This window comes from Vombatus ursinus, unplaced genomic scaffold (genome assembly GCF_900497805.2).
Source record: "Vombatus ursinus unplaced genomic scaffold, bare-nosed wombat genome assembly UNPS02014778.1, whole genome shotgun sequence".
In the NCBI taxonomy this organism is placed as follows: domain Eukaryota; kingdom Metazoa; phylum Chordata; class Mammalia; order Diprotodontia; family Vombatidae; genus Vombatus; species Vombatus ursinus.
Genome location: NW_020954556.1, coordinates 44950699 through 44976387, shown reverse-complemented (window position 1 = coordinate 44976387; position 25689 = coordinate 44950699). Strand labels below are relative to the sequence as shown.

The 25689-nt window shown below is 39.8% G+C and overlaps 1 protein-coding gene across 1 annotated transcript in view; it reads right to left on the bottom strand.

The window, feature by feature from the left end:
- LOC114045503 (lutropin-choriogonadotropic hormone receptor) overlaps nt 1–25689 on the bottom strand; it is an 84545-nt gene that overhangs the window by 42297 nt on the left and 16559 nt on the right. Inside the window, exons 2-4 of the mRNA XM_027865545.1 lie at nt 8226–8297; nt 5926–6000; nt 1291–1365 (exon numbers count right to left, since the gene is read on the bottom strand). Coding sequence (XP_027721346.1) covers nt 1291–1365; nt 5926–6000; nt 8226–8297 — 222 coding nt within the window. The remainder of the gene's footprint in view (nt 1–1290; nt 1366–5925; nt 6001–8225; nt 8298–25689) is intronic.

The following is a 25689-nucleotide window of genomic DNA, read 5'->3' as shown; positions in this document are numbered from 1 at the left end:
ATTTAAAATGAACTAGAAAAGAAAATGGCAAACCACTCCAATATCTGTGTCAAGAAAACCCCAAATGGGGTCATGAAGAGTTGGATGTGACAGAAACGACTAAACAAACCACACAATGTTCTAAAGGGGTCTAAGTGGAGAGGTGGTCCCTACTTTTTATTTCTTCTCCTGCTGCCATGCCTTTGCTCAAGTGATCTTCTACATTTAGAATGTACTCCCTAATCAATCAACAAGCATTTATTGAATGCCTATTGTGTGCCAGGAGCTATAGGTGTTCATATTTCTTTGTACAAACTTGATTTTCTTTCAAAGCACGGCTCTAGTGTTATCCTCCATGCTAGGCCTTTCCTGATCCCCCCATCTATTAGTGCTCTTACCATCCCCTGAAATCCCCAGTTATTTTGTTTTACATTACATATATATATATATGTATATATTTAAATGATTTGTATGAACCTACTTGTATACCTACTGTATCCCTTGAGTAGATAATAAGCTCCTCGAGGGCAAGGATTATTTCATTTTAGCCTTTGTATCCCCAGTATTTTGTACAATGCCTGGCACATAGCAGACAGTAAATGCTTATTGAATTGAGATGAAGAAAATCTAACATTAAAAAAAACCTGAACTTAATACAAAAGATAGGGAACAATTATCCATATAGCAAAAGAGACTATTCTCCTTAGCCAAAGGATTTAGCATTACATTTTTTTAATCCTTTTCCTCAACTGTAAAATGGGGACTATAACAGCATCTACCTCACATAGCTGTGAGGATCAAATAAAATCATACTTTTAAAAGGGTTTAGCACAGTTCCTGGCACATAGTAGGTCCTCTATAAATTCTTCTTCTTTTTACATAACTGGCTCCTCTAGTGAATCAAAGACAGGCGGCTTGAAATGACACCCAGCTTTTCAGGAATAACTTGAAGTACACCTGTCTAATGTTATAGAGTAGTAAAAAAAAGCACTAAACTGGAAGTCAGATGGCCTAGCTTCTGGTCATTTTGGCTCTGCCACTTACTAGCTGTGTGACTTTTTGGTAAATCTTTTAAACTCTTTGGCCTCATTTTCTTTACTCTTAATATGGGAATGGGACTTGATAATCTCTCAGAGCTTTTCCAGTGCCAACATCCTATTACAGTGAACCTATGAATAAGGCCAAACTACAAGCAATGCTAAGTGCATTATTATCATTATGAAATAGCTTCTTTTCAACTTTTTAATTGATTTAATCTTTATTGAAAAGCAAAAAAAAAATCCTATTTTTGAGAAAATGAGAATTTCTTACAGATATTTTAACCGTGGGAGGTTTGTAAAGGCTCCAGGCCCAATGTACACCAGATTTTTGGTGTTCTGGATCAATCTGTGAAGAGAGGGAAAATGTGTAGTTATCTAATAGATACATGTACTTCTGAATACCTGACACTCTAGAGCACCGAAGGCAGCTGACTGAAAAGGGCGGGAACCAATCTAGAATTTTTTCATATATTTGGGAGGAAGTACTGAGGTTCTGGAGATGGTAAAAGCCATTAATGAGCACATTTCCAGTAAACTTTCGTCCCATTTTCTTTACAAGGCAGGAATCTCCCTCCTATGCTTTGCTCTGCTGTGGAGGGAGCCGTTGCCCAAAATTTCAGCAGGAAATTTGTTTTGTGGGAAACAGTTCCAGCCCAAAGGACAGCAGGGATTAGTTAAGATTGGGGCAATTCCAGGGCTCTGTAACAGAGCAAGTGGTGTTTATGTTGTATAGAGTCTATACACTGAGGATTATGGGAAATTCAATGAACACCAGACCGGAGAGACCCATGTGTTAACTGTTTTCCTTTTCAAGACAGGATGCTTCCAATGTGGTGGTATGAGGATTTATGTGGAACAATGTATCCGCTACAGCAGCAGTTCTCAAAGATTGGTGGTCAGGGACCTCTAGGAGGCCCCAAGATCCTTTCAGGGGGTCCATAAAGTCAAAACTATTTTCATAATAATACTAAGACACTTTAATTTCTAGTCTAGTAAATATCCATAGTTATATCCCACATAAACAAGAGCTGTTGTGGTGGTGATAGGGGATTCCTCAGTAATTTTTAAGAATATAAAAGGGTCCTGAGGCCAAAAGGTTTGAGAATGACTGGGCTAGAGGAAAGGAGTCTGGACTGATATTCTATAAATCTGGGCTCTTAATTGTGACTTTGCAATTAACTAGCTTCATGACTCTGGGTAAAGTCACCCATGCTTTCTGTAGGTGATAGCCACTGTTGTTACCATCTCAGAATGAAAGCCAAAGGCAGCTATGATGTAATGGACTTGGAGTCAGGAAAATCTGATTTTGAATTCAACTTCAGACACTAGAGTAAGTGTCTCACAGAGGCAGCTAGGTAGTGCAGTAGATAGAGCGCTGGGACCTGGAGTCAGGAAGTTCAGATTTAGCCTGAGAAATTTAATAGCTCTAAGACCATGGGCAAATTACTTAACCTTTGTTTGCCTCAGTATCCTCAGTAAAATGAGGATAGTAATAGCAGCTGTCTCACTGGGGCAGATAGGTGGTGCAGTGAATAGAGTGCCAGGCTTAGAGTGAGAAAGACTCATCTTCCTGAGTTCTAATCTGGCTTCAGACCCTTACTAGCAGTGTGACCCTGGGTAAGTCACTTAACCCTGTTTGCCTCAGTTTCTTCATCCATAAAGTGATCTGGAGAAGGAAATAGCAAACCACTCCAGTATCTTTGTCAAGAAAATCCCAAATGGGGTTAAGAAGAGTTAAATATGACTGAAATGGCTGAACCACGAAACATAGGGTTGTTGTGAGGATCAGATGAGATCATATTTGTAAAGCACTAATATATAGAAAGCACTTTGCAAACCTTAAAGCGCTACATAAATGCTAACTATTTTTCTTGCAGTGTCTGTAAAAAAGTGCCTTAGAAAGTATAAAACAATTAAACGTGTGTAAGATGTTAGGATTACTATCCCTACCTTAGGCGGATGTTCCCAAAATGGCTCTCCCCTCTGAAAAGTCACCAGATAAAGCCTTTCAGTTTTTCTCTGCCTTCTTTCAGATACAATTGTTACATTTCTAAGGCTTCTCATCAGTGTGAATCCTCTGATGCTGAATAAGGTTTGAGCATTACTGAAGGTCCTCCCACAATCATTACATTTATAAGACTTCTTATAAATTGATATGGAGCCTCTGGTGCATAATGAGTTGTGACCATTGATAGAAGGATTTCTAATATTCGTTACATTTCCACACCCACCAAACTAATGACCTTGACCTCCTACAGGACTCAAGGATGTTATTGTTGATGACCTTTCTACTATTTTTTCTTGAGGACTTGCGCTCAGATTGATAATCAAGCTTTTCTGATCACACATTCCATCAATTAAAAAAATTGGCACATGCATCCCTAATATGTGTATGTTTACTTATTTACAAATTATACATGTGTATACTTACATATGTATACTACTATGCTAACAAATATGTATATTATGAGACACATTTCTCACCAGGCTATATGACTTTGGGACTTCTTGAAATGACTTCTCCACCATTACCCTCCCCTTACCTCATTTTCTTCTTTCCTCACTCCTTTTTAGCCTCCTTTGGTGTTTGTCTTTTCCCCATTAGATTGAAAGTTCTTGAGGGCAGGGACTTTTTTTTTTATATTTGTATCCCCAGCATTTAGCACAGTGCCTGACACATAGTAGGTGCTTAATAAATGTATATTGATACTGGCATATTAAACTGGCATATTAAAAGGATGCAATAAAGACGAAATAATATTTGATCCTAGAGTCAATAAGGAATCCTTGGATTCTATTGAGTCAGAGAATGATATGGTTAGATATAAGCTTTAGGAAAATTACTTTGGCTTTTGTGTGGGGGAATGGTTTGGCTCGTAGAGAGATAAGGCAGGAAGACCATTTAGGAGGAATAGTCTAGTGGAGTTGTAAAAAGGGCTGAATTAGATTGGTGGCTGTGTAAGTAGAATATTTCTGTTCAGTCAAATGCCCCAAATAAGACAACACTTTACTTTATTTGTATATACTGTACAGTTCATCATCTATGCAGCTCTGTCTTATCTGCTAAGGTCTAAACTCCCTAAATACATAGTGAGTGAGCTTCTGGGTAGCTGCAGTGGCTGCATATTGAAGCCCTAGGGGTATTTAGCCCAGAAAAGAGATGATTTGAGGTAGAGGGGTGAGAGGAGGAAAATGGTAGCTGACTTCAAGTATCTGAAGGGCTGTCATACGGAAAAGGGGCTAGACAGACTCGTTCTGATAGAAGTAGGAGCAATGGGTGGAAGTTGCCAAGGGACTGATTTAGGAAAGATGTCAGGGAAAACTTCCTAACAATTAGAGCTATCTCAAAGAAGATGGGTGATGGTGGGTTCCATTCACTGGAAGTCTTCAAGGAAAGGATGGATAATTAGTCATAGTTAACTTTATATAGTCCTTTAGGGTTTGCAAAGCACTTTACATGGATTGTCTCGTTTACTCTTCACATCCGCCCTGGGACGTGGGTGCTGTCATTATCCCTGTTTTACAGCTAAGGCCGAGAGGTTAAGTATCCGGCATCATAACTAGGGAATATTTGAAGGCATAATTCAAACTCAGGTTTTTCTGACTCCAAGTCTAGCACTTTGTTTATTATGACAGCCAGGTGCTAGATGACATCTTGATGAGCGTGTTTTGTGTTGTAAAAGGAATTCACTTTCTGGTATGGGTTGGACTAATTGGCCACTGAGTTTCCTTCTAACTTGAAGTTCTTTGATTTTGTGATTCGAACTTATCCTTGTCCCCTGTCCCTCACAGTCAGTCAGCTAGTCAACTAAGCATTTATTAAGCACCTGCAATGTGCCAGGCGCTGTCCACTAACAGATTGACTCTCATAGTGCTTACAACAATACTGGAAACATACAGGCATTTAGTGAACATTTGTTGGATGACTGATCTAATTATTTTTTGAAAACGAATGTCTAATTTTTTTGCAAGTGTTAGCAGAAAAGGATCATAGATTTAGAGCCGGAAAAGACTTTAGGATACTGCTAAAGACTTTAGCAATCCCCAAAAGGTAGGGCCAAGATGCTATTTAAGTTTTGGACTCAGAAACTTCTGGCACAGTGTAGTAAAAAGAGCATAATCCTTGGAGTCACAGGACTTGAATTCTTATCCTGGCTTTTCCACTAACTATCTGTATGACCTAGGGTCTCTGGGCCCTAGTTTTTAAAACGTAAAACATGAGGATCAACAAGATTATCTCTAAGGTCCTTTTGCCCCAAGTTTCAATATGAATCTATGATCTTGGAATACAGAGATTTTGTTCAACATTTACAATAAGATGGGAGGAAACCTGAAAGGGACCCTCAGCCCAAATTTCCACATTGTCTGTTGCATTCCAGACCTAGAAGGAAAGGCAGCATGGTCTCTAGATAGGGCACTAGACTTGGAGTTAGGAAGACCTGGGTTTAAATCTTGCTTCAGACACTAGCTTTGGGACCCTGAGCAAGTCATTTTACACCTATATATGCCTCTATTTCTTCATGTATAAAATGAGGGCATTGTGGTTGATGGGCTCTAAGACTCCTTCCAGCTCTAAATATGTTATCTGTGATCCTGTGACCCAACCCCCAACAGAGAGATGGAAGCTGCAGGCTGGACTCTGACACGCCAATTTTAATTTCCAACTTTGTGTTGTGATATTTCAGAGTTTATACAGCACCTAGGGAGAAGCAGTTGTCACCATAGCAACCTCTAGGCCACTGTGGTGAGAGAAATTAGTGCCTGCCCAAATCCAGTAATTGAGGTAGTCTTTTTTTTTTTTCCTCTTGGATCCTTGCAGCAGGTACCTGAATACAAATATGGAGTGGACTGTAGCTAGCAAGGGTACTAGTGTATAGCAATAAACTATCTGTTAGCCGATGCTTACATTTCAGACAAATTGAGGAGGCTGTCAAAGGCATTAGCTTCCATCCTTTCCAGAGAGTCACTCTGAGAGATTTCACTGAGGGGAGAAACAAAGAATACCACATGAAACAGATGATCATGTCTACATGAGAATGAGCTGTGCATGACATGTAACAATAGGGTAAAACAAGCAAAAATGTGATGTGTTTTCTTTGAAAAAGAACAGAAAATTCGCGGCATCATAAAGTGCTAATGTCTCCCTTTAGGAGCTTGGAGGAGTGAGTGCCTGCAATATAGGTATAGTTGAAATGCACATTTTTCAGCTCCCATTGTAGCTCTCGACAGCCTGACTTTATAGGTGATTGTGTTTCTTGCTCTGCTATGAATGAGTGAGCATTAAAATTTTGTCCAGATTAATCATGACACAACTTAGGACTGAGTCTCCTAAAATGGAATTCTGATATGCATTTAGATGATGACCTAGGATGGTTGTTCTTTGGATACTGAGATCAATGCAGTTGGCAAAATGCCTCAAAGCATGTATCTAGGTATTTCTTATGACCAAAGACCAAATACAAGATCATATCTGTAGCCAGAGGGAAAATAGCAAATTGATGCAATTGTATTTTTGTATACTTTTGTATTCCTAAGGCTAATGGCTCAGTTAAAGGTGTGTGCTTTGACGAAATCCAGAAAAGGTCCATTATGAACAATAGAGTCTGTACAGAGCCTGTTCTCAGCTTGATGATTCATTTATTGAACCGATGCCTGCTCTTCTAATTAAGGGTTTTGTCTTTTTCTCCTCAGCCCCTAGTTCAGTGCCTGGCACACCGTAGACACTTAATAAATTCTTGTTGATTGATTGACTAAAAGAGAGATAAAGTGTCACTGGCAATTTGGGGTCAAACATCATTCTGCTTGCCTCAATAGAAACATTCAATAACTTTCCTGACTCCTTCCCATTTGCACTAAATTTCCAATAGTTGGCATTTATTCTGGAGAAATTTTTAAAAAGTGTCATCAGAATAGTAGAAAGACCTAACACTTCAAGTTGGTAGACCTGGGTTTGAATCCACCTTAGATGCTTTTTAAATATGGTGTTGGGCAAGACACTTAACTCTAAGCTCAGTTTCTTCATCTGTCCAATAGCAGTAATTATGCTTGTGTTATCTACTAAAGAGAGTGGTTGTTATGAGGAAAGTGCACCACAAAACTTCAAGCTATATACATTTGCATTGTTGTTATTAATCTCCATATTTTAAAACTACTCCTCAAAGAAAGCTAGATATTCCCACCTAGGCTGCCAATGTGGGCTTATCATCTTCTATGGATATGTCTCCTCCACTTCCACTATACTAATCTAATATACTGCCTTTTGGAGATAAATTCTGGGCTGCTGCTAAAACTGTCATTAAGAGGGGAGGTGGAAAAGTTTACCTCTCAAGAAGGCTCTGTCTACAGTGGTTGCTTGAATTACTCACCATAATGTAGTTTATTATTATTGTGAATATTAAAGTATAACATGGTGCCTGGCTACACCAGCAATTGAGGAGTCTTTTTCTTTTGAATTGGCCTAGTCAGTTTGTACCTTTCTGTTTCTTGCAATGTTTCCTCCTGGCCCCCTAAAAAGAGCAATATATGGAGTTTCAGTCTTTTCAAAATTCTAAACCATCTGCTATACCATTGCTATGGAAGGAGACTTTGGTCCTAGAAGGCCTATGTATGTGGATGGAGGCTTGAGTCTAGAAAGATGAGGCACAGGGGACAAAGGAGGAAAGGTCAGATCTGAGAGGACACAAGATAACATGGCTTTATCAGGCTGTATTACACTTTTGATAAATTCCTTTCATCAATATGGCTATAAATATTGTATTTTTGTCATAAACTTATTATATTTCAGATACAAAGATTATCCTCAGATGCACAATAAAATGCCAGACACATTTTCTCTGATGTGGGTGTTATCTAAAAATGGGTCATGGGGGAATAGCTGTTCTATTGCAGAAGAAGAGTTTTTATGATTGGAATCCATCTCCTTTTCCACTTGGGAAGTTTATCATCACTTATCAAAATGCATTCAGTTCTCTGAAGCGAGGTTAATTATCTGGATTTTAATGACTCCTGAAAATCATACCTTTTCTTCAAAGGTCCCTAGATGCTAGCTGTATGGATATAGACCGAAATAATAGGGTTTACTTTCCTAAACACATTTCCCCCCACAAAAATTATCCCCTTTCAGCCATGCTTTCGCTTACTGCTTTGAAAGAAAAGAAATAATCATTGCAGTTGTGAGTGTCATTTTGCATAACGGAACCAACTTACATTATTAAGACATCACTAAGTCCTCTGAAAGCTTGTGAAGGGATGACTTTGACAGGGAGATAGGTAAGTGATCTGGAAAGGGAAAAAAAGCAGGAATTTCAAGATTGGATGCTTTTAGATTTTTACATAAACATGTGGCTTTGTGTGCCTTCCTTCCTCTCCCCATTGCTCCCCCATCGGACCACCTGGTTCTCAAGCTCCCCATGACAAAGCTGATCTTTCCTGAGTAGTGCAGCAGCTGGACTCTTGGCTGCTGCTTAAACATTACTCTCTGTTAAAGGCAAGGGTCATGGGCCCAGCTTGGTCTCTTTTGAAGAGCCTAAATCTATGCTGATGTCAGGTTACTTCAGGTAGGAAAGAAAGATTGGGAGGGGGTGGTGGTGTTTGATTTCTTAGAGGGAATGTTGGAGAAAGGCAGGCAGGAGTAACATGACAGAGGAATCAGGGGATTTTGACAAAATTTCTCCTATCTTTGGGACTTCCTCTTTATCTCCAGGAACCCACATCATCACCTAGGGATGCTTCCTTCAGGTCTTTTTGACCTTGGAATACCTTCATGGAGAGACAAACCTACAGATGCATTTAGTTCATTTATCTATCCAATTGTTCATTGGATAAGCATTTATGGATTGAGCAGTCTATACAGAACCTTGCAGTGGGTTCTCTGGAGGGGAGCTGGAGCTGCAGAAGAGATGAGAGGCAGCATGAAGGGACAAGGATGCTTGCCTTGCAGAGACATGGCAGAGACTAGGTTTGTAACCTGCATCTGACACTTACTAGCTTTGTGATCCTGGGCAAGTAATTTAACCTCCCTGATGCTGTTGTTTCATTTGCAAACATGGATAAATACACCCGAAGCGCCTATCTCACATGGATGGTAAAAGGATCACTTTATACTTTAATAAAGAACATACCTTCCCCATTCTCCAAATCAGGCTTCTTATATAGAAAAAGATTAGCACAAGGAGGAGGCAAGGGCTATATTTTATACTCTAGACTCTTGGTTAAGAGTAACATTCAGAACTTTCTATTTGCACCACATTAGAGGAATTACAGAATTCAGAGTGGAAAGGATCCTTGGATGTCATTTAGTCTAATTCCTTCATTTATAGGAAAATAGACCAGCAACATCTGCTGCCACTGAGGCAGACCACAGACTGATACCTCCTCTAACCAACCCTCATTGCTTCAATGATCAATTTCTACCAAATGCAGGATACCCACTATTGGCTGGGTACCTGGAGATATCCCAGAGCCCCACTCCATTCTAACCATTCAACCCCCTGTCCCTTTGGTAGACCATCTGTTGTGCCATTACTTCCCAAGATCCCCTTAGCGTTGTTATTTTCTCTTTTATTTTCCTTGCTTAGGTGCCACGTGGCCTTTCCATTTTCTATAAAGTGAACATAAACATGAACTCTTCAATGTGTTGTCTGTCCCATTAGATGTGAGCTTGCTTGAGAGCAGCTCACACTTGAACCCTCCTTTACATGTAGGTTCCCCCACCCCCAAATTAGAATGTGAGCTCCTTGAGAGCAGGGAGCATCTTGGTTTTCCTTTTTGGATTAGCACAATGCTGGGCACATAATATGGACTTAATAAATGCTTTCCTATTCCATGAATCTCAGAGAGGCTAAGTAACTTTTTCAAGGTTATATACATCTATAGTATCTGGCTCATGGAAGAACCATGACTAAAAATCTGGATCTCCTGACTCTCTAGTCCAGTGTGCTTCCCACTACATCACATTACCTGCAGTTAAAGGCCAGCTCATCAGATACTTCTATCTAAACGCAAAAACTGTGAGCATGTAACAGATGGGCAGTTCCACTGAATAGCCTTGCAGGTAAGAGGACCCCCCAACAAGAGGCAAGCAAGGCTTTGTACTTTAATTCCATTCCTGAAAATGGCCCCATTAAGTATGTCTTTCAACACTTGGAAATATTTAACATGGATTATAGTAAGAATAGTGACGACGGGAAAGAAAAAGTCCCCTTGTTATGGCATGTTTGCTTCCTGTATTTCTTCTGAATCATGTGTTCTTGGCTTACTGATTAAAAACACGGTTTTATTGCTCTCTGCACTGCCAAACCAATAAATTTCCAGAAGAGAAAGCTGTATCTACTGTACCCCCTGCAACATCAATAAAACTGACAGCCAAGTTCTGATCCCAGAATCTTTATTACTAAGGGATAATGTAGAACAGAACATATTTTGGAGAGAGTTTATATAACAGCTTCAGCCAAACTCTTCAGAGCTGTTTATTCATGCAAACGGGAGCAAAGCAGTCCCAGCCTCTCTGCAGGCAGCCTGGGGGAAGGATGGCAGTGAGTGTAGGGTGTGATTCCCAGGAGGGCTGCACAACTCAGGTTTGAACAGGGAGGTTGTTGGAAGGTATTGATAGATAGAAACCAAGGGGGCTGGGAGGCAGGACAAAGGTCAGAAAAAGTAGGAGAAATGCTGGATCACTAGGAACTATGCCACCGAGCTTTCCTGGTGCCAAAATGAAATTGGTCTCAAGTAATGCTGATGCCAAGGGGCAGAAAAAGCAGCAAGAATGGAGGTAAAGATGAAGAGAATGAAGGGAAGAGATGCTGAGCTAACAGCCAATGACACTGGGCAGGTGACTGATTGAAAAGGAGCTGAGTATCAGAGTCCTTGAGTAGGGCTACAATGATACACCTACACTCACTTGACTCAGCATGTCTTTCTTACAAAGCTGTGTGCAAACTGAATTTTTGTTAAATGAACCTTGTGCTTACATTGTATTCTTGAAATGTCTGTGAATTAAATCAGCAACTGGGCCAAAGCTCTTCTGTTTAAGAAGATTGAGAACAGAACAGAAATCATTGGAGTGTGAGCTCCTTGAAGGCAGGGACTATCTTTTGCCTTTCTTTGTATCTTAGCACAGTGCTTTACCCGTAGGTGCTCAATAAATACTTGTTCACTGATTGAAATCAGAGAGAGCATAAAGAAAGCAAGACAAAGGTAAGGAAAGTGGGGTAGCTGCTCAGGCGCAGAAAGACAACGAGGGAGGTTCTACAAAGATGAAGTGAAACAATTTGGAGGGGTTGTTTTGGGGCCAGAAATGGAGATATTCCCAATTTTATGCCACCTAGTACCCAGAGAAAAGAACCACGTCTGGTGCCCAGATAGTACAATGACCATACAGAACAGACAGTTCTCAGTCTCTGGCACAAAAGGATATGAAAGTTGATAAGAGTGAGAATCAGCAGTATCAGTTACAGATTTGTATTCCCCCTCTTTAAAGTTTTAAACGGGGGGACAGTGGAAGTTGGAGGTAATCAGGGTTAAATGACTTGCCCAGAGTCACATAGCTAGTGAGTGTCTGAGGCCAGATTTGAACTCAGGTCCTTTTGACTCTAGAGCTAGTACTGTATCTACTGTGCCACCTAGCTGCCCCTTAAATACCTATTTTTCAAAGGAAGGCCAAGGGAAGATAAACCTGATCCTCTCTTAGATTACATATCTTGGGGGATGAGAGGTCTCTCAAAAAAAAAAACCCCCCCCAAAAAAACAAGTGTTTGTGAATAAAATCCCAAGGTTTGAAGTTACAGATTAAAAAAGTACTATCTTTAGATAAACCTGATTAGTCCAGATGAAATTAGGCCATTTTTGTCATTTAGAGAATTTAAAAATCATTTACCTTATCACTTAGTACAGTTTCCTCTAATTGTTTCAAAATTCCTATTGCTTAACCTATTTCTATTGTTTAATTAGATGTGATTTAGGAACTTGTGATGTAGGGGAGAGAGTACCGTTGTGGAGTCAGTCGATGTGGGTCTGAGCTTCAGTTCTGCCTCATACTAGCTATGTGACCTTGAGCAAGCCATTCTTCTCTGGTTCTCAGTTTCCTCTTCTGTAAAATTATTTGGTTGAACTGGATGATTGCTAACACTTCTCTAATTTTGCAGCTCTCGTGTTCTGTATTCCCTTATTTCCCCATTTTTCTCTCCCTTTCTCTTTTCCTTTCCTTCTGGTTTTTTTTTTGTGAGTATGTAATGGTGGTGGTGATCAGGTTCATCTCAGTGAATGTAAATATAGAAAGATAAAACTTCTTGAATGAACCAATCAATCAAAAGTGTAAGGTAGATGCAAACAAGGCCTTAATCAACTTGGAAGAAGTGTTTTGATCACTGGATGAAGATGGACAGTATCATGCAGGAAATGCCTCTACTGGGCTCTTATAGAACCCAGCAAGCTAGTTTGGCACCTGGCATTCTAGTCTAGTGATGGAGCAGCCTCTGAGAAGGAATTATTTGGAGGAAGAGGAGGAAAGGATCTCTATGTCCTTCTTTTCCTATATGAAGGTGATTGTGTGAATTCTGTTGATCAGTGTCCTTGGAGGGCAGTGGTTGATGGAAGCTTCTACATTGGGTGCTAAGACGTGACACCCAATTAAGACTGAAGACAAACTAGGTACATTGAGGGAAAGGCAGCTTTAAGACTCTCCAAGATTATTAGCACTCTGAGCTCAGCAGAATGCTTTATCTACCTAAGCGGAACTTTATGAAGAATTCACATGGCAGAGAAGATCTTCCAGTAACCAGGAACCATGAGTTATCCCCTTTTAAAAAATTTTATTTTTTCCCAATTACATGTAAAAACAATTTTTAACATTCGTTTTTTTTTAAAATTTGAGTTCCAAATTATCTTTCTCCTTTCCCCTTATTGAGAAGGCAAGCAATTTGATGTAGGTTATCCATGTGAAGTCATACAAAACATTTTCGTATTAGTTATGTTACGAAAGAAAACACAGATTAAAAAAAAAAGCAAACAAGAAAAACAAAGTAAAAAAAGTATATGTCACTCTGCATTCAGATTCCATCGGTTCTTTCTCTTGAGGTGGAGAGCATTTTTCATCATAAGTACTTTGGAACTGTCTTGGATCAGTGTACTGTTGAGCAGAGCTGTCATTCACAGTGATCATCATACAATGTTGCTGTTACTGTGTACACTGTTCTCCTGGTTCTGCTCACTTCACTTTGCATCATGCAAGTCTTTCCAGGTTTTTCTGAAAGCATTCTGTGCATCATTTCTTATAGCACAATTGAATTCCAACACAATCATATACCACAACTTGTTCAGCAATTTCCCAGTTGACAGGCATCCCCTCAATTTTCCAATTCTTTGCTGCTACAAAAGTGCTATACATATTTTTTTGTGTGTGTGGGTGCTTTCCCAAATCTATTTGGGATATAGACTAGTAATGGTATGGTTGTATCAAAGGGTATATACACAGTTGTATAGCTCTTTGGACATAGTTCCAAACTGCTTTCCAGAATGGTTGGATCAGTTCACAACTCTACCAACAGTTCTTTTGTACCACATGTGTGCCTCACCACCTTTGTACTTCAAGCTTGTGCCCATTTTACTAATGAACTCTGAATATTATTTGTAGTAGAATGTGCCCCAAACTTTTTGGGGATTGCCTTTTATACCATTTTTCTTAGAATATCATCTCATTAAATATTTTTTCCTAAAAGCTTTTTTAAGATACTGACTTAATAATTAATGAGAAATACAATGAATGGGGTTTGTGGGTGACAATTCAGTACTAGAAACCCTATTCCTTCATTGTAACTAAGTCCTAGAAAGAACCCTGAGGAGAAAAGTAGTTTTCTACCTTCTGGTGACCCAGCTTGCCCATGTGAATGACAGTAGGGAAATTAGAATTTTCCCAAAGGTGGGGCATATTTGCATTTTCTTCTCTCTCTGTCTCTTTCCCAGTCTCTCTCTGTCTCTGTCCCTCCCACACACATACTTACTTCCTGCCCCCCCCCCCCAACATACAGACACACAGATTCTTTGAGAAATACTCTATTCACTGACTTTTAAAAAAATAGTTTCATACCAGTCTTACAGCTATACATCTTCGTAGTGGATAAGGTTTCCATGCCAAGAAAACCTGAGCTATGAAAAATACTTACAGATCAACCCAATAAATTAAGGAGTGTTCATCTGTATTTAGAAAGTAATCTTTTGTAAAACAAAGATTTATTACAGGCTTTCTTTAAATAGGAAGCTCTTCATGTGGAAATATGGCTCAACTTCCAAAATCTGTCTTATGCTAACCTTTTTAGGAAGGTGGCCATTAAATAATGCAAGTTATAACTGTGGGTTTGGAGCTAGAAGGAGTCTGAGCATTCTCTTCAATGAGTCTAATACCTTCTTTTTTACAGGTGAGGAAACTGAGGCCCATAGAGGTGAAGAAACTTGTTCCTATCATGCATATCATATTAAAGTCTAAAATTTAAACCCCATCTCTTTTTGGCAATGTAGCCTGCTTCCTGTCTTGTGCTTGCATACCACACAAATAAGACTGTCAAGAAAATAGGTTTTATAATATAGAATTTAAAAAATTCTAGATATAGAAATAGATATAGAAAATATAGAAAATAGAATTTATAGCTGGAAGAAACCTTAGAGATAGGATCATAGACTCAGAACCTAGAAAGGACCTTATAGGCCATCTTGTCCTGCCTCCTTGTTTTTCACATGAGGAAACTGAGGCCCAGAGAAGGAAAAAAGGAAAAAAAGCGTTTGCTCTACTCCACATATTATGCTAAGTACTTTACAAATATGATTTCATTTGATCCTCACAATACTTGTAGGTAGGTAGGTGCTCTTTTATAGTTGAGGAAACTGAGGTAGGCAGAGGTTAAGTGACAAGACTATGGTTACACAAATAGTAAATGTATGAGGTCACATTTGAACTCAGATCTTATACACTGCACCACCTAGTGACCAGAAAGATGAAATATCTTATCCCAGGTCACTTTGAACATATGGCCTCTGCCTCCAAATCCAGTGCTCTTCTTCCTGTAACATACTTCTTCCCCAGACTCTTGTAAGGAAAGTGCTTTGCAAGCCATAAAATAGTACTTAAATGACAGTCGTTTCAGTGGGATTCTGAATTTATAATTCCATCCGTGGTGGTAGTGGTTGGGGGGGATTTGCTAATTCTGTACTCTGGGGGGTTTCCTGGGGGCACTGAGAATCAGTGACCAGTCCATTTGTACCCAGCTAATGTATCAGGTGAGACTTAACCCCACCTCTTCCTGTCTCATAAGCTGGCCCTGTCTGTACAATATCATGATGCTTCTTATGGTGAGGGAGAGCCCGCCATTAACAAAGGCAGCCCTTTTTACCTCCAGACAGCCTTAAATGCTAAGAGTTTTTATCTCCATCAAGCCAAATACATCTCTCAGAAACATCCACCCATTCATTGCCTTAGCGATGCCACTTGGGGTAAGGAGAACAAGTATGACTGCTATATTTAATGTAAATTTATATTTAATGTACATTTAAAGTCCCTCTTCCTCTAGAGTAAACATCTCCAGTTGCTTTCACTGAAGTTCACCAACAATCCTCTCTCTAGTAGTCCAGAAAACCTCTCTGGACTTGGATGGGTTGTCTCTTATGCACCCTCCCCCTACTCTGGAACTTCCCATATATGGAATTTTTCTTGCTGGAGAAATCTACCTTTCAGCTAGGCTCCCTGCAAATGACATCAGAAATGTGCCTAATTTAGTTTAACCATTTGATTTTATAGCCAAGGAAAGGGAGGCTCAGAAAAGAAAGTTTTATTAGCCCAAGATCTCATAAATAGTGAGAGGCAAAGCTGGGGTTCAAACCCATATTACTTGACTCCCATATTTGGTGTTCTTTTTAGTCTACTGTAAGGATGAAACAGCCTGCGGTCCACAAATCCAGAATGAGAGGAAAGGAGAAGGGCTAGGCAGATAGGAATCATGGAGAAGGATAGAGCTAGCTCACTCAGTGCGAACTGGTAGCATTTACCAGCTACTTTCGGCATTCTTTCTTTCTTTGTTCCACTCTGTTCTCTCCCAGTTCTAATTTCTCTGATGAGGATGATGGCAGACTTCAAATCATACAAAAATGGCAGAAGAAATTGTTCCTCTTTTCATTAATGGATCTGGATGTGCAAAGCTGGCTTTGCTAGGGATGATGCTTCTTGGGCACAGTTCTCCTCTCTATTATTGGATGTACAGGACACCAGGATGCCATGGTGGGGATGGGGTAGAAGGACAGTTTTGTTGGTGATGAAGCCCAGAGTAAGAGAGTTGTTCTGATTGAGGTATCCCATTGAACATGGCGTCATCACCAACTGGGATGGCACGCAGAAAATCTGACATCATACCTTCTACAATGAGCTGCTGGTAGCCCCTGAGGAAACCTTGTTAAGAAATTCTCTTAAATTCCAAGGCTCACAGAGAGATGACAGAGATCGTGTTTGAGACTATCAATACCCCATCCATGTATGTTTCTTTTTAGGTTGGGTTGCCTCTGTATGTCTCTGGTCATACCACTGGTATTGTTATGGAAACTGACAATGGTACCACCTGCACTGTGCCCATCTATGAAGGGTTATGTCCTTCCCCAGGGCCATCCTTTGTCTAGACTTAGCAGATGTGGGTGAGCAATCAGGATTATGATGAATCTGGCCCACTCATTGTCCATTGCAAATGCTTCTAAATGGACTACAAGCAGATGTGTAGATTTGTTGAATATTTACAAAGTGCAATTTTGTCCAGGCAAATATACCCTTCATGTGTATATAATTGGGACATATACTCATCATTGGGAATTCTCATTATCCTGCAAGATTGAATCAGCCTTAGTACTCATATCTCATCAGTAGTTTCCACCCCTCTGATTGAACCCTCTGACTTGAAGACAGAACCATGGGCCGCAGGGCCTCCAGTTAAGGAAGGGACCCAGCAAAGTCTTCTCCTCATTTCTACTAGCTATGCTGCTTTTGGACTTCTTTGGACTTCTCCATTATGGCCCATGCTGGGTACCTTCCTCAGTGTTGTCTCCTCCCTCCTCCCACCCCCACTCCTACTCCTTCTACTTTTCAGTATATTTTTCTGTCTTCCTCCGTTAGATTGTAAGCTCCTTGAGGACAGGGACAATATTTTTATTCTTAGTGCTTAGCACAGTGCCTGGGACATAGTAGGTGCTTAATAAATGTTTATTAACTTATTTACTCATGTTAGCCTAATGATGGAGTAAGCTTTCTTTGAAAAGAAACGTGTCCATGGGGCAGTCTGCATTTGATACTGGACAAATATAAGAACTTTTAAAATTGTAGAACTGTGGCTGATTTGACCTCATTTCCCTTGGTGTACATTTTAGCATATCTTATATGTATCTTTGATCTAAACCCTGATATGAGTCACTTCATGTGACAGACAAGGCTAAGAGTTTACTTCTATAGAGACCTGACCTGATAATATGACAATATAGCACTTGGCTGGTTGACACCCATCAGCTGTACAGTTTAGTTCTATTAAAGCAACAGATCTGTACAGGGTATCTAAAGGTCAGATTTCCAGCATTTAAAAGAGCTGACTTTCAGAATTTCTCTTCTAAGGCTGGCAAGAAAGAGTTTATTAAATGGATGTTATATCTTGCCACCATTCTAGTAGGAATCATAATGAATCTAAGCCTTAGGAACCAGTTTTGTTTTGAATCCACTGTTTTCCCTCATTGTCATGGGGCTCAGTTACTCAATATTGAGTTGCAAAGCAGTTTGTCTTTATATACCTGTAATTTTGTGCACCTAGCTAATTTATTATTATTTAATATTGTCTTAATGTTCTCATATGACAGTAGAATATCAAAATTGTAAGTCATCCTGATTGTTGAGAATTGTCATGCCCAACTCATCATTGTGTAAAGAAAAGTAAAAGTGCTGTAAGTAAACAGGGAAAAAAAGAACAGAAATGTAAATCTTGGGTGCTGGAAGATAGCAGAAGATCATCTAGTAATTCTCTTAGTTTATTGGATCAGCTAAGTGGCATAGTTGCTGGACCTGTAGTCAGGAAGACCTGAGTTCAAATTTGTGATCAGATGCTTTCTAGCTGGGTGGTGCTGGGCAAGTCACTTCACCTCTCTTTGCCTCAATTTCTTCATCTGTAAAATGAAGACAATAAAACCACCTACCTCTCAAGGTTGTTTTGAGCATCAGATGACATAATAATTGTAAAACACTTGGCACAGAGTCTGACACATAGTATGTGCTATATAAATGTTAGCTGTCATTATTACAGATGAGGAAACAGATGGCTGCAGATCTGAGGTGACTTGTTCAAGGTCAATCAATCAATCAATCAACATGCATTTTTAAGAGCCACCAGGTTCTGTGCAAGGTGTTGGGGACACAAAGGCAAAAAATATGACAGTCCCTGATATTAAGAAATTTACATTTTATTGGGGTGCACATCTTCATATATAAGGATACAAAAAAGAATGTGATGTAATTTTTGGGAGAAAGGCACTAGGACTTGGGGGGATTGATAAAGCCTCCATATAGAAGGTATCTTTTCAGTTGAACCTTGAATGAAACTAGAGATTCTAAGGAGCAGTGGTGAGGAAGGAGGATGTTGCAAGCATAGAGAACAGTCAGTGTCAAAAGCCTGGAGATGGGATTTGGAGTGTCATATGTGAGGAAGAGCAAGAGAGCTATTTGGCTGGTCCTTGACTTAGAGGTGGAAGGGTGGTGGAAGGGCTGTGAGGCTGGAAAGGTAAACTGGGACCAAGTTTTGAAGGGCTTTTAAATACTAAACAGAAGAGTTTTAATTTGATCCTAGATATAATGGTGAACAGTTGGAGTTTACTGAATAGAAGAGGGACATGGTCAGATCTATACTTTTGGAAAATCACTTTGGCAGCTGTGTGGACAATGGATCAGAGGGAGACCAATTAAGAGGCTACTGCAATAGTTCAGATAAGAAAGAGGAAAGGAAGCTGATATAGGGTGGTAGCCATGTGAATAAAGGAAGGGGACTGATGTAAGAAATCTTGAAGATGTGGAAATGAGAACATTTGGCAACTGAGTGGATGTGTGGATTGTGGGAAAGGGGGGAGTCCAGGGTAATGCTAAGTTTGCAAACTTAGGTGATTAGAAGGATGGTGATACCCTTGATAGAAATAGGGAAATTCAAAAGAAGAGTGGGTTTTTGGGGAAAGATGAATTCTGTTTTGGATATGCTGAATTTGAGATGTCTCTGGGATAGCCAGTTTGGAATGTTTATTTGGTAATTGATGATCTAGGACTCAGAAGAGAGACTTTTGTTTTGTTCAGTCATTTTTCAACTCTTTGTGACCCATTTGGGGTTTTCTTGGCAAAGATACTGGAGTGGTTTGCCACTTCCTTCTCCAGCTCATTTTACAGATGAGGAAATTGAGGCAAACAGGGTTAAGTGACTTGCCCAGGGTCACACAGCTAGTGTCTGAGGCTGGATTTGAACTCAGAAAGATGAGTCTTCCTGACGCCAGGTCCTGAACTCTAGCCACTGGACCATCTACCTGCTCAGGAGAGAGACTAGGACATGATATATAAATCTGAGTGGTCATTTGCATACAGATGATCATGGCACCCAAGGAAGCAGATAAAATCACCAATAGAGTGAACAGAGAGAATAGAAGATCCAGGACAGAGTCTTAGGGTTCTTCCACACTTAGGAATTGTGGTATGCATGCTAATACAGGAAAGGAGACTGAGAAGGAACAAACAGGTAGGAAGAGAACCAAAAGAGAGCAGTATCATGAAAACCCAGACAGGACAGAGTGTCCAGGAGGATAGGGTAGTCAACAGTATCGGATACTGCAGGGAAGTCAAGAAGGATGAGGAACTGAGAAAAGGCTATTGGATTTGGCAGTTACAAAATCATTGTTAGTCAGTGGCAGAGATGGTTAAGTCTCAACTGCAACCTTCTAAACTCCAGTTGTGGTCTTGGATTTTATTTCATAAGTAAAGAATCACCAAGCCTTAGTTTGGAAGGGAACTCAGATTCCATCCAGTATGACCCGAACCTAAACAAGATGCTCCTTGAAGAAACCTCAACAATGTTCACCCACCCCCACCCCACGTATAAGACCTGTCCAACACACAGTGGCAGTGAAGTATTTTTATTCACCATACTGTAATTGTTTAAAAAAGACATCTATATTATTGATTTAAGGAAGCTGAAAAGATTCATCCATCTTTCACAGTCAATTAGTTTATTGCTATAGTTACAAACCCTGAATTTTAAAAAGTACTCCTAAAATGAGGAAAAAAAAGAAGAAACAGAGAAGGGATCAAATATGCACAAAGCATTTTTGTTTAATGAATGTGGTGATATGGCAGGGAGGAAATCTTCCCTTATTTTAATTCACAAGAATAAGATTTTCATGTTTATTGTGTAAGACCTTGTTCTGTATTTAACACTACTTAAGAATTTCTGTGTTCTTTTTTCAAAACTGCTCATATCTTAGATTCTAAGACTTAGAACTTAGCCAGAAAATGACTTCCCACTTTTCAAATAATGTGAAATCTCAATGCTTTCAAACAGATGAGACACATTAAGCAGATGCTAACTGCTATCAAGGTGAATGTCTTCATTTGCCGGCCTTTAGCAACCTAGAGTAGAGCAGTTGAGGCATTAGCAACAATCAATTAGCCAGTGTTCATAAAGCATTCACTATGTACCAGACACTGTACTAAGCACCGAGGATACAGAGAAAAATCAAAAAATGAAAGTGCCAGTACTCAAGGAGGTGATCTGATGAAAAGAGAACATTTGATAGGTATTTACAAGATATCTACAGAGTAGATAAAAGGTAGCCTGAGACAAGAAGCCTCCGACTAGCCAGGTAGGCCAGGAAAGATCTTCTGTCAGAGATGGTGTTTGAGCTGAATCTTTTTTTGTTTGTTTTTGCTTTTTTTTTTTTTTTTTTTTTTGGTGAGGCAATCAGGGTTAAGTGACTTGCCCAGGATCACACAGCTAGTAAGTGTCAAGTGTTTGAAGCCGGTTTTGAACTCAGGTCCTCCTGACTCCAAGGCCAGAGTTCTGTCTACTACACCATCTAGCTGCCCTAGTTTAAGCTGAATCTTGAAGGAAAGCCAGGGATTCTAAGAGGTAGAGGTGAGAAGGAAAAGCATTCCAAGCATGGGGGACACACAGGGTCAAGGCCTGGAGATAGGAGATGGAACATTGGTTATAATAATTGCCAAGTAGGCCAATTTGGGTAGATTGTGTGGAGGAGAGTAACAGGTAGACATACGGGAAAGGAAAGACCTGATTGTTAAGAGTTTTACATGACAAACAGAAGAATTTATATTTGATCCTGTAAGTCAAGCGAACTGATGCCTAGGCACTTAGTTGGTGCAGTGGATAGAGCACTGAACCTGGAGTCAGGAACACCTGAGTTCAAATTTGGCCTCAGATACTTACTAGCTGTGTGACCCTGGACAAGTCACTCAACTCTGTTTGCCTCAGTTTCCTCAACTTTATAATGAACTAGAGAAGGAAATGGTAAACCACTCCAGTATCTTTGCCAAGAAAATCCCAAATGGAATCATGAAGAGTCAGGCATGACTGAACAACAAAAATTGCTATTATTATTTGTGAGTAGGTAAATAGACATCTACATGAGGTTATAGGTTTTATTGCCAATTCCCATCTCAGACTTTGATATAAATATTTGCAATTCTCTTCCCTACAATGTAACGATTTCTTTCTATACTATCTCTCTTGGTGGATATATGTCAACAGCTTTCATTTCCCAACCCCTTCTTTTTCAATTTAGAGTGTTCCTGATTAGATTTGTATGACTCTAGGCAAGTATATTTTTACCAGTCATTATTGGGTGGATTCCATCCTTGTCTAAGAGCCTATCATTCCTATTTTTTGAATGCTAACCCAGATATCAGAGTCAAGCTCTCAGCTACCATCTTGATTGGGAGTCAGAGGACATGGGTTCAAATCCCAGTGCTGCCACTTATTAATGGATGACTTTAGATAAGTTTCTTGACCTCTCAAGGCCTCAGTTTTATCTTCTGTAAAATTAAGGAGTTGAACTAAAAGATCTCTGTAAACTTCCCAACCAGCTGTTCAATTCCCAAATCGGGTTTTCTTTCCTGAAGTCCTTTCCTTTCCTTAGCAGCAGTGATGAAAATAGTACTTGTGCCCCTATGGACTTCAGTTTCTTGCTCAAGACTTTATAATCCTCAGGGATGTTCAATAGTTTCCTTCTTGCACTATTGTTTGTACCCATGTTAATCACCAGAAATGAGTAGTAGTTGTTTGACAAGTCTTGGAGGATCAATGTTTTTCCTAGATGCGTATCTTAAGGCAGAGACTCAATCTGAGGTCCACAGGCCTCTAGGCATTCCTGAAATTATTATTATTATTATTTTTTTATTTAAAAATTTTTTTTCCAAAATGTTTTATTAATTTATTTTGAATTATCAACAATCACTTCCATAAACTTTTGAATTTTAAATTTCTCCCCCCCTCCTTTCCTACCTCCCTCCCCAACATGGCTCACAATCTAATGTAGGCTATATATACATTCCTATTAAACATATTTTCACATTCGTCATGTTGTAAGGAAGAATTAGAACTAATAGGAGGAACCACCAGAAAGAAGAAACAAAACACAACAGAACAAAAAAAAATAGCAAATAGTATGCTTTGATCTGCATTCAAACTCCATAGTTCTTTCTTTGGATGTGGATAGCATTTTCCATCATGAGGCTTCTGGAGATGTCTTAGATCCTTGTATTGCTGAGAAGAGTTAAGTCTATCAAAGTCAGTCATCACTCAGTGTGGCTGTTACTGTGTACAACGTTCTCCTGGTTCTGCTCACTTCACTCAGCATCAAACCATTCAAGTCTTTCCAGGTTTATCTGAAGTCTGCCTGTTCATCATTTCTTATAGCACAATAGTATTCCATTACATTCACATATCACATTCACAATTATGATTACTCTCTGTATCTTTCTATCCTTTCCACCCACCCCATTTTATGCTTTTCTTTCTCCTTTCACCTTTTCCCTCCTCACTAATGTTTTGCTTTTGACCACTGCCTCCCTCAGTTCCACCTCCCTTCTGTTAGCCCCCTCCCTTTTCTTTCTTCCCCTTTTCCCTCCTACTGCCTGTAGGGCATGTTAGATTTCTATACCTAACTGATTATGTTATTCCCTTCTTGAGTCAAATCTGATGAGAGTAAGGTTCAAACAATGTTCATCTCCCTCCCTTCTCTGCTGTAATGGGTTTTTGTGCTTTTTTTTTCCTGTGATGTAATTTACCCTTATCTGCCTCCTCCTTTCCTTTTCTCTCAGTACATTTTCTTAGTTAGATCAGATTAATTCACTTACTTGGATCCATTTAACCCACTTGATTAGATTTTTTTCATCATTACATCAAAGTCAATTTATACCCACCCCCTTTATGTATACTGCTTTAACATGGCATGATAACAATACAGTTCTCAAGAGTTACAAGTGTCATCTTCCCTTGTAGGGATGTAAACAGTTTGCCCTTATTACTAACATGTTTTTTCTTTCTGTCCCATTTACCTTTTTATGTCTCTCTTGAGTCTTATATTTGAAGATCCAATTTTCTGTTGAGCTCTGGTCTTTTTATCAGGAAGGTATGGAAGTCCCTTATTTCATTGAATATCCATCTCCTTCCCTGAAAGATCATGCTTATTTTTGCTGGGTAGTTGATCCTTGGTTGTAATCTGAGCTTCTTTGCCTTACAGAATATCATATTCCATGCCCTACAGTCTTTTAATGTAGAAGCTATAAGGTCCTGTGTAATCCTGACTGTGGTTCCATGACATTTAAATTGTTTCCTTCTGGCTGCTTGCAGTATTTTCTCTTTGACCTGGTAATTTTGGAATTTGACTACTATATTCCTTGGTGTTTTCAATTTGGGATCTTTTTCAGGAGGTGATCGGTGGATTCTTTCTATGGCTATTTTACCCTCTGGTTCTAGGACCTCAGGGCAGTTTTCCTTTATGATTTCCTGAAAGATACTGTCCAGGCTTTTTTTTTTTCATCATGATTTTCAGGTAGACCAATAATTTTTAAATTGTCTGTTCTGGATCAATTTTCCAGGTCAGTTGTTTTACCAAAGAGATATTTTACATTTTCATCTATTTTTTCATTCTTCTGTTTTTGTTTTTGTTTGACTGATTTTTGCTCTCTCATAGAGTCATTAGCTTCCATTTGCTGAATTCTAATTTTTAACAAATAGTTTTCTTCTATTAGATTTTGTACCTCCTTCCCCATTTGGCCAACTGTATTTTTTAGGGACTTGTTTTCTTCAGTGTACTTTTTTCCAGTTGGCCAATTGTATTTTTTTAAGGACTTGTTTTCTACAATTAATTTTTGTCCTTCCTTTTCCAAGCTACTGACTCTCTCTTGCATACCTCTCATTTCTTTTTCCATTTTTTCTTCTACCTCTCTCATTTGACTTTTAAAATCCTTCTTGAGCTCTTCTAAAAAGGCTTTTTGGGCTTCAGACCAGTTCATATTCCCTTTTGAGGTTCCAGATGGGGGTTTGTTGACAATGTTGTCCTCTTCAGAATTTCTGCCTTGATCTTCACTCTTCCCATAATAAGAATCTATCGTACATTTCTTTTTGCTCATGGTGTTTGCTTATTTCCTGGCCTTTAAAGAGATTGGGCTCTCCTGCTGGGGAGCAGAGGGCACTGACCCAAGCTTCTTGTGTTGGGAGCCTAGGGCCTGTTCACTGGCTTTGTGTGCTGGGGCCTCCAATGTTGGCAGTTGGAGGATTCTGGCAGCTTACCTGGTGTTGGGCTGGAATCAGCAACACTGGAACCCTAGGGGTAGGATTGGGTAGTGTGGCTCCTGGAGATTTCCTGCTCACCCAGGCCTTTCCTTCCTTTTGCTTTCTTCAGTTCCTTTCAGATGGGTGTTGTAGGGTGTTTATCTGCCTGGGGCCCCTTGGAGCGCTGCTTCTCTTAGTTTTGCTGAAGCACTGGGAGAGCTGGTTGCTGTAGAATGCCAAGGTGGTTTTCTGAGCTGGTTTCTACCAGTTCCCCCATCCTCAATGAGGCACTCGGGGGTCCAGGTGTTGGTGTTTGCCCACTTCACCACCTGGGCTTCAGGATCTCCTCCTGGTATGCTGAGGTGGGACTTTCCACTAGCTTGCTGGGATGCCTCCCATTCTGTACTGCTCCCCTTCCCCCAGAGTGAGAGGGGCCTTTCCAGTTAATCCCTCAAGTTACCTGGGCTACTGGACTGCTGCACCCCATCTTTCTTCTGGTTCAGCTGTTCCAGGGTTTTTCCTGGGGTGATATTTTCTGGGCTTTCAGGGGTTAATAAAGGAGGGTAAGAGAGACTCACCTCTTACTCTGCCATCTTGGCTCCTAGACCCTGAAATTATTTAAAAACGTTACTCTGAGGAGTACATAGGCTTTACCAGATTGACAAAGGGGTCCGTGAAGCCTGCAAGAATGTTAAGAACCCCTGTCCTAGGGAAAAGGCAGATCTCTTTACTGTTGATGTCTAAGTGACCAATAGCTACTTCAGTATTGAGTCACCAGCTAACATTACTTATTTCTTCTTTTTCTTCTTCTTCTTCTTCTTCTTCTTCTTCTTCTTCTTCTTCTTCTT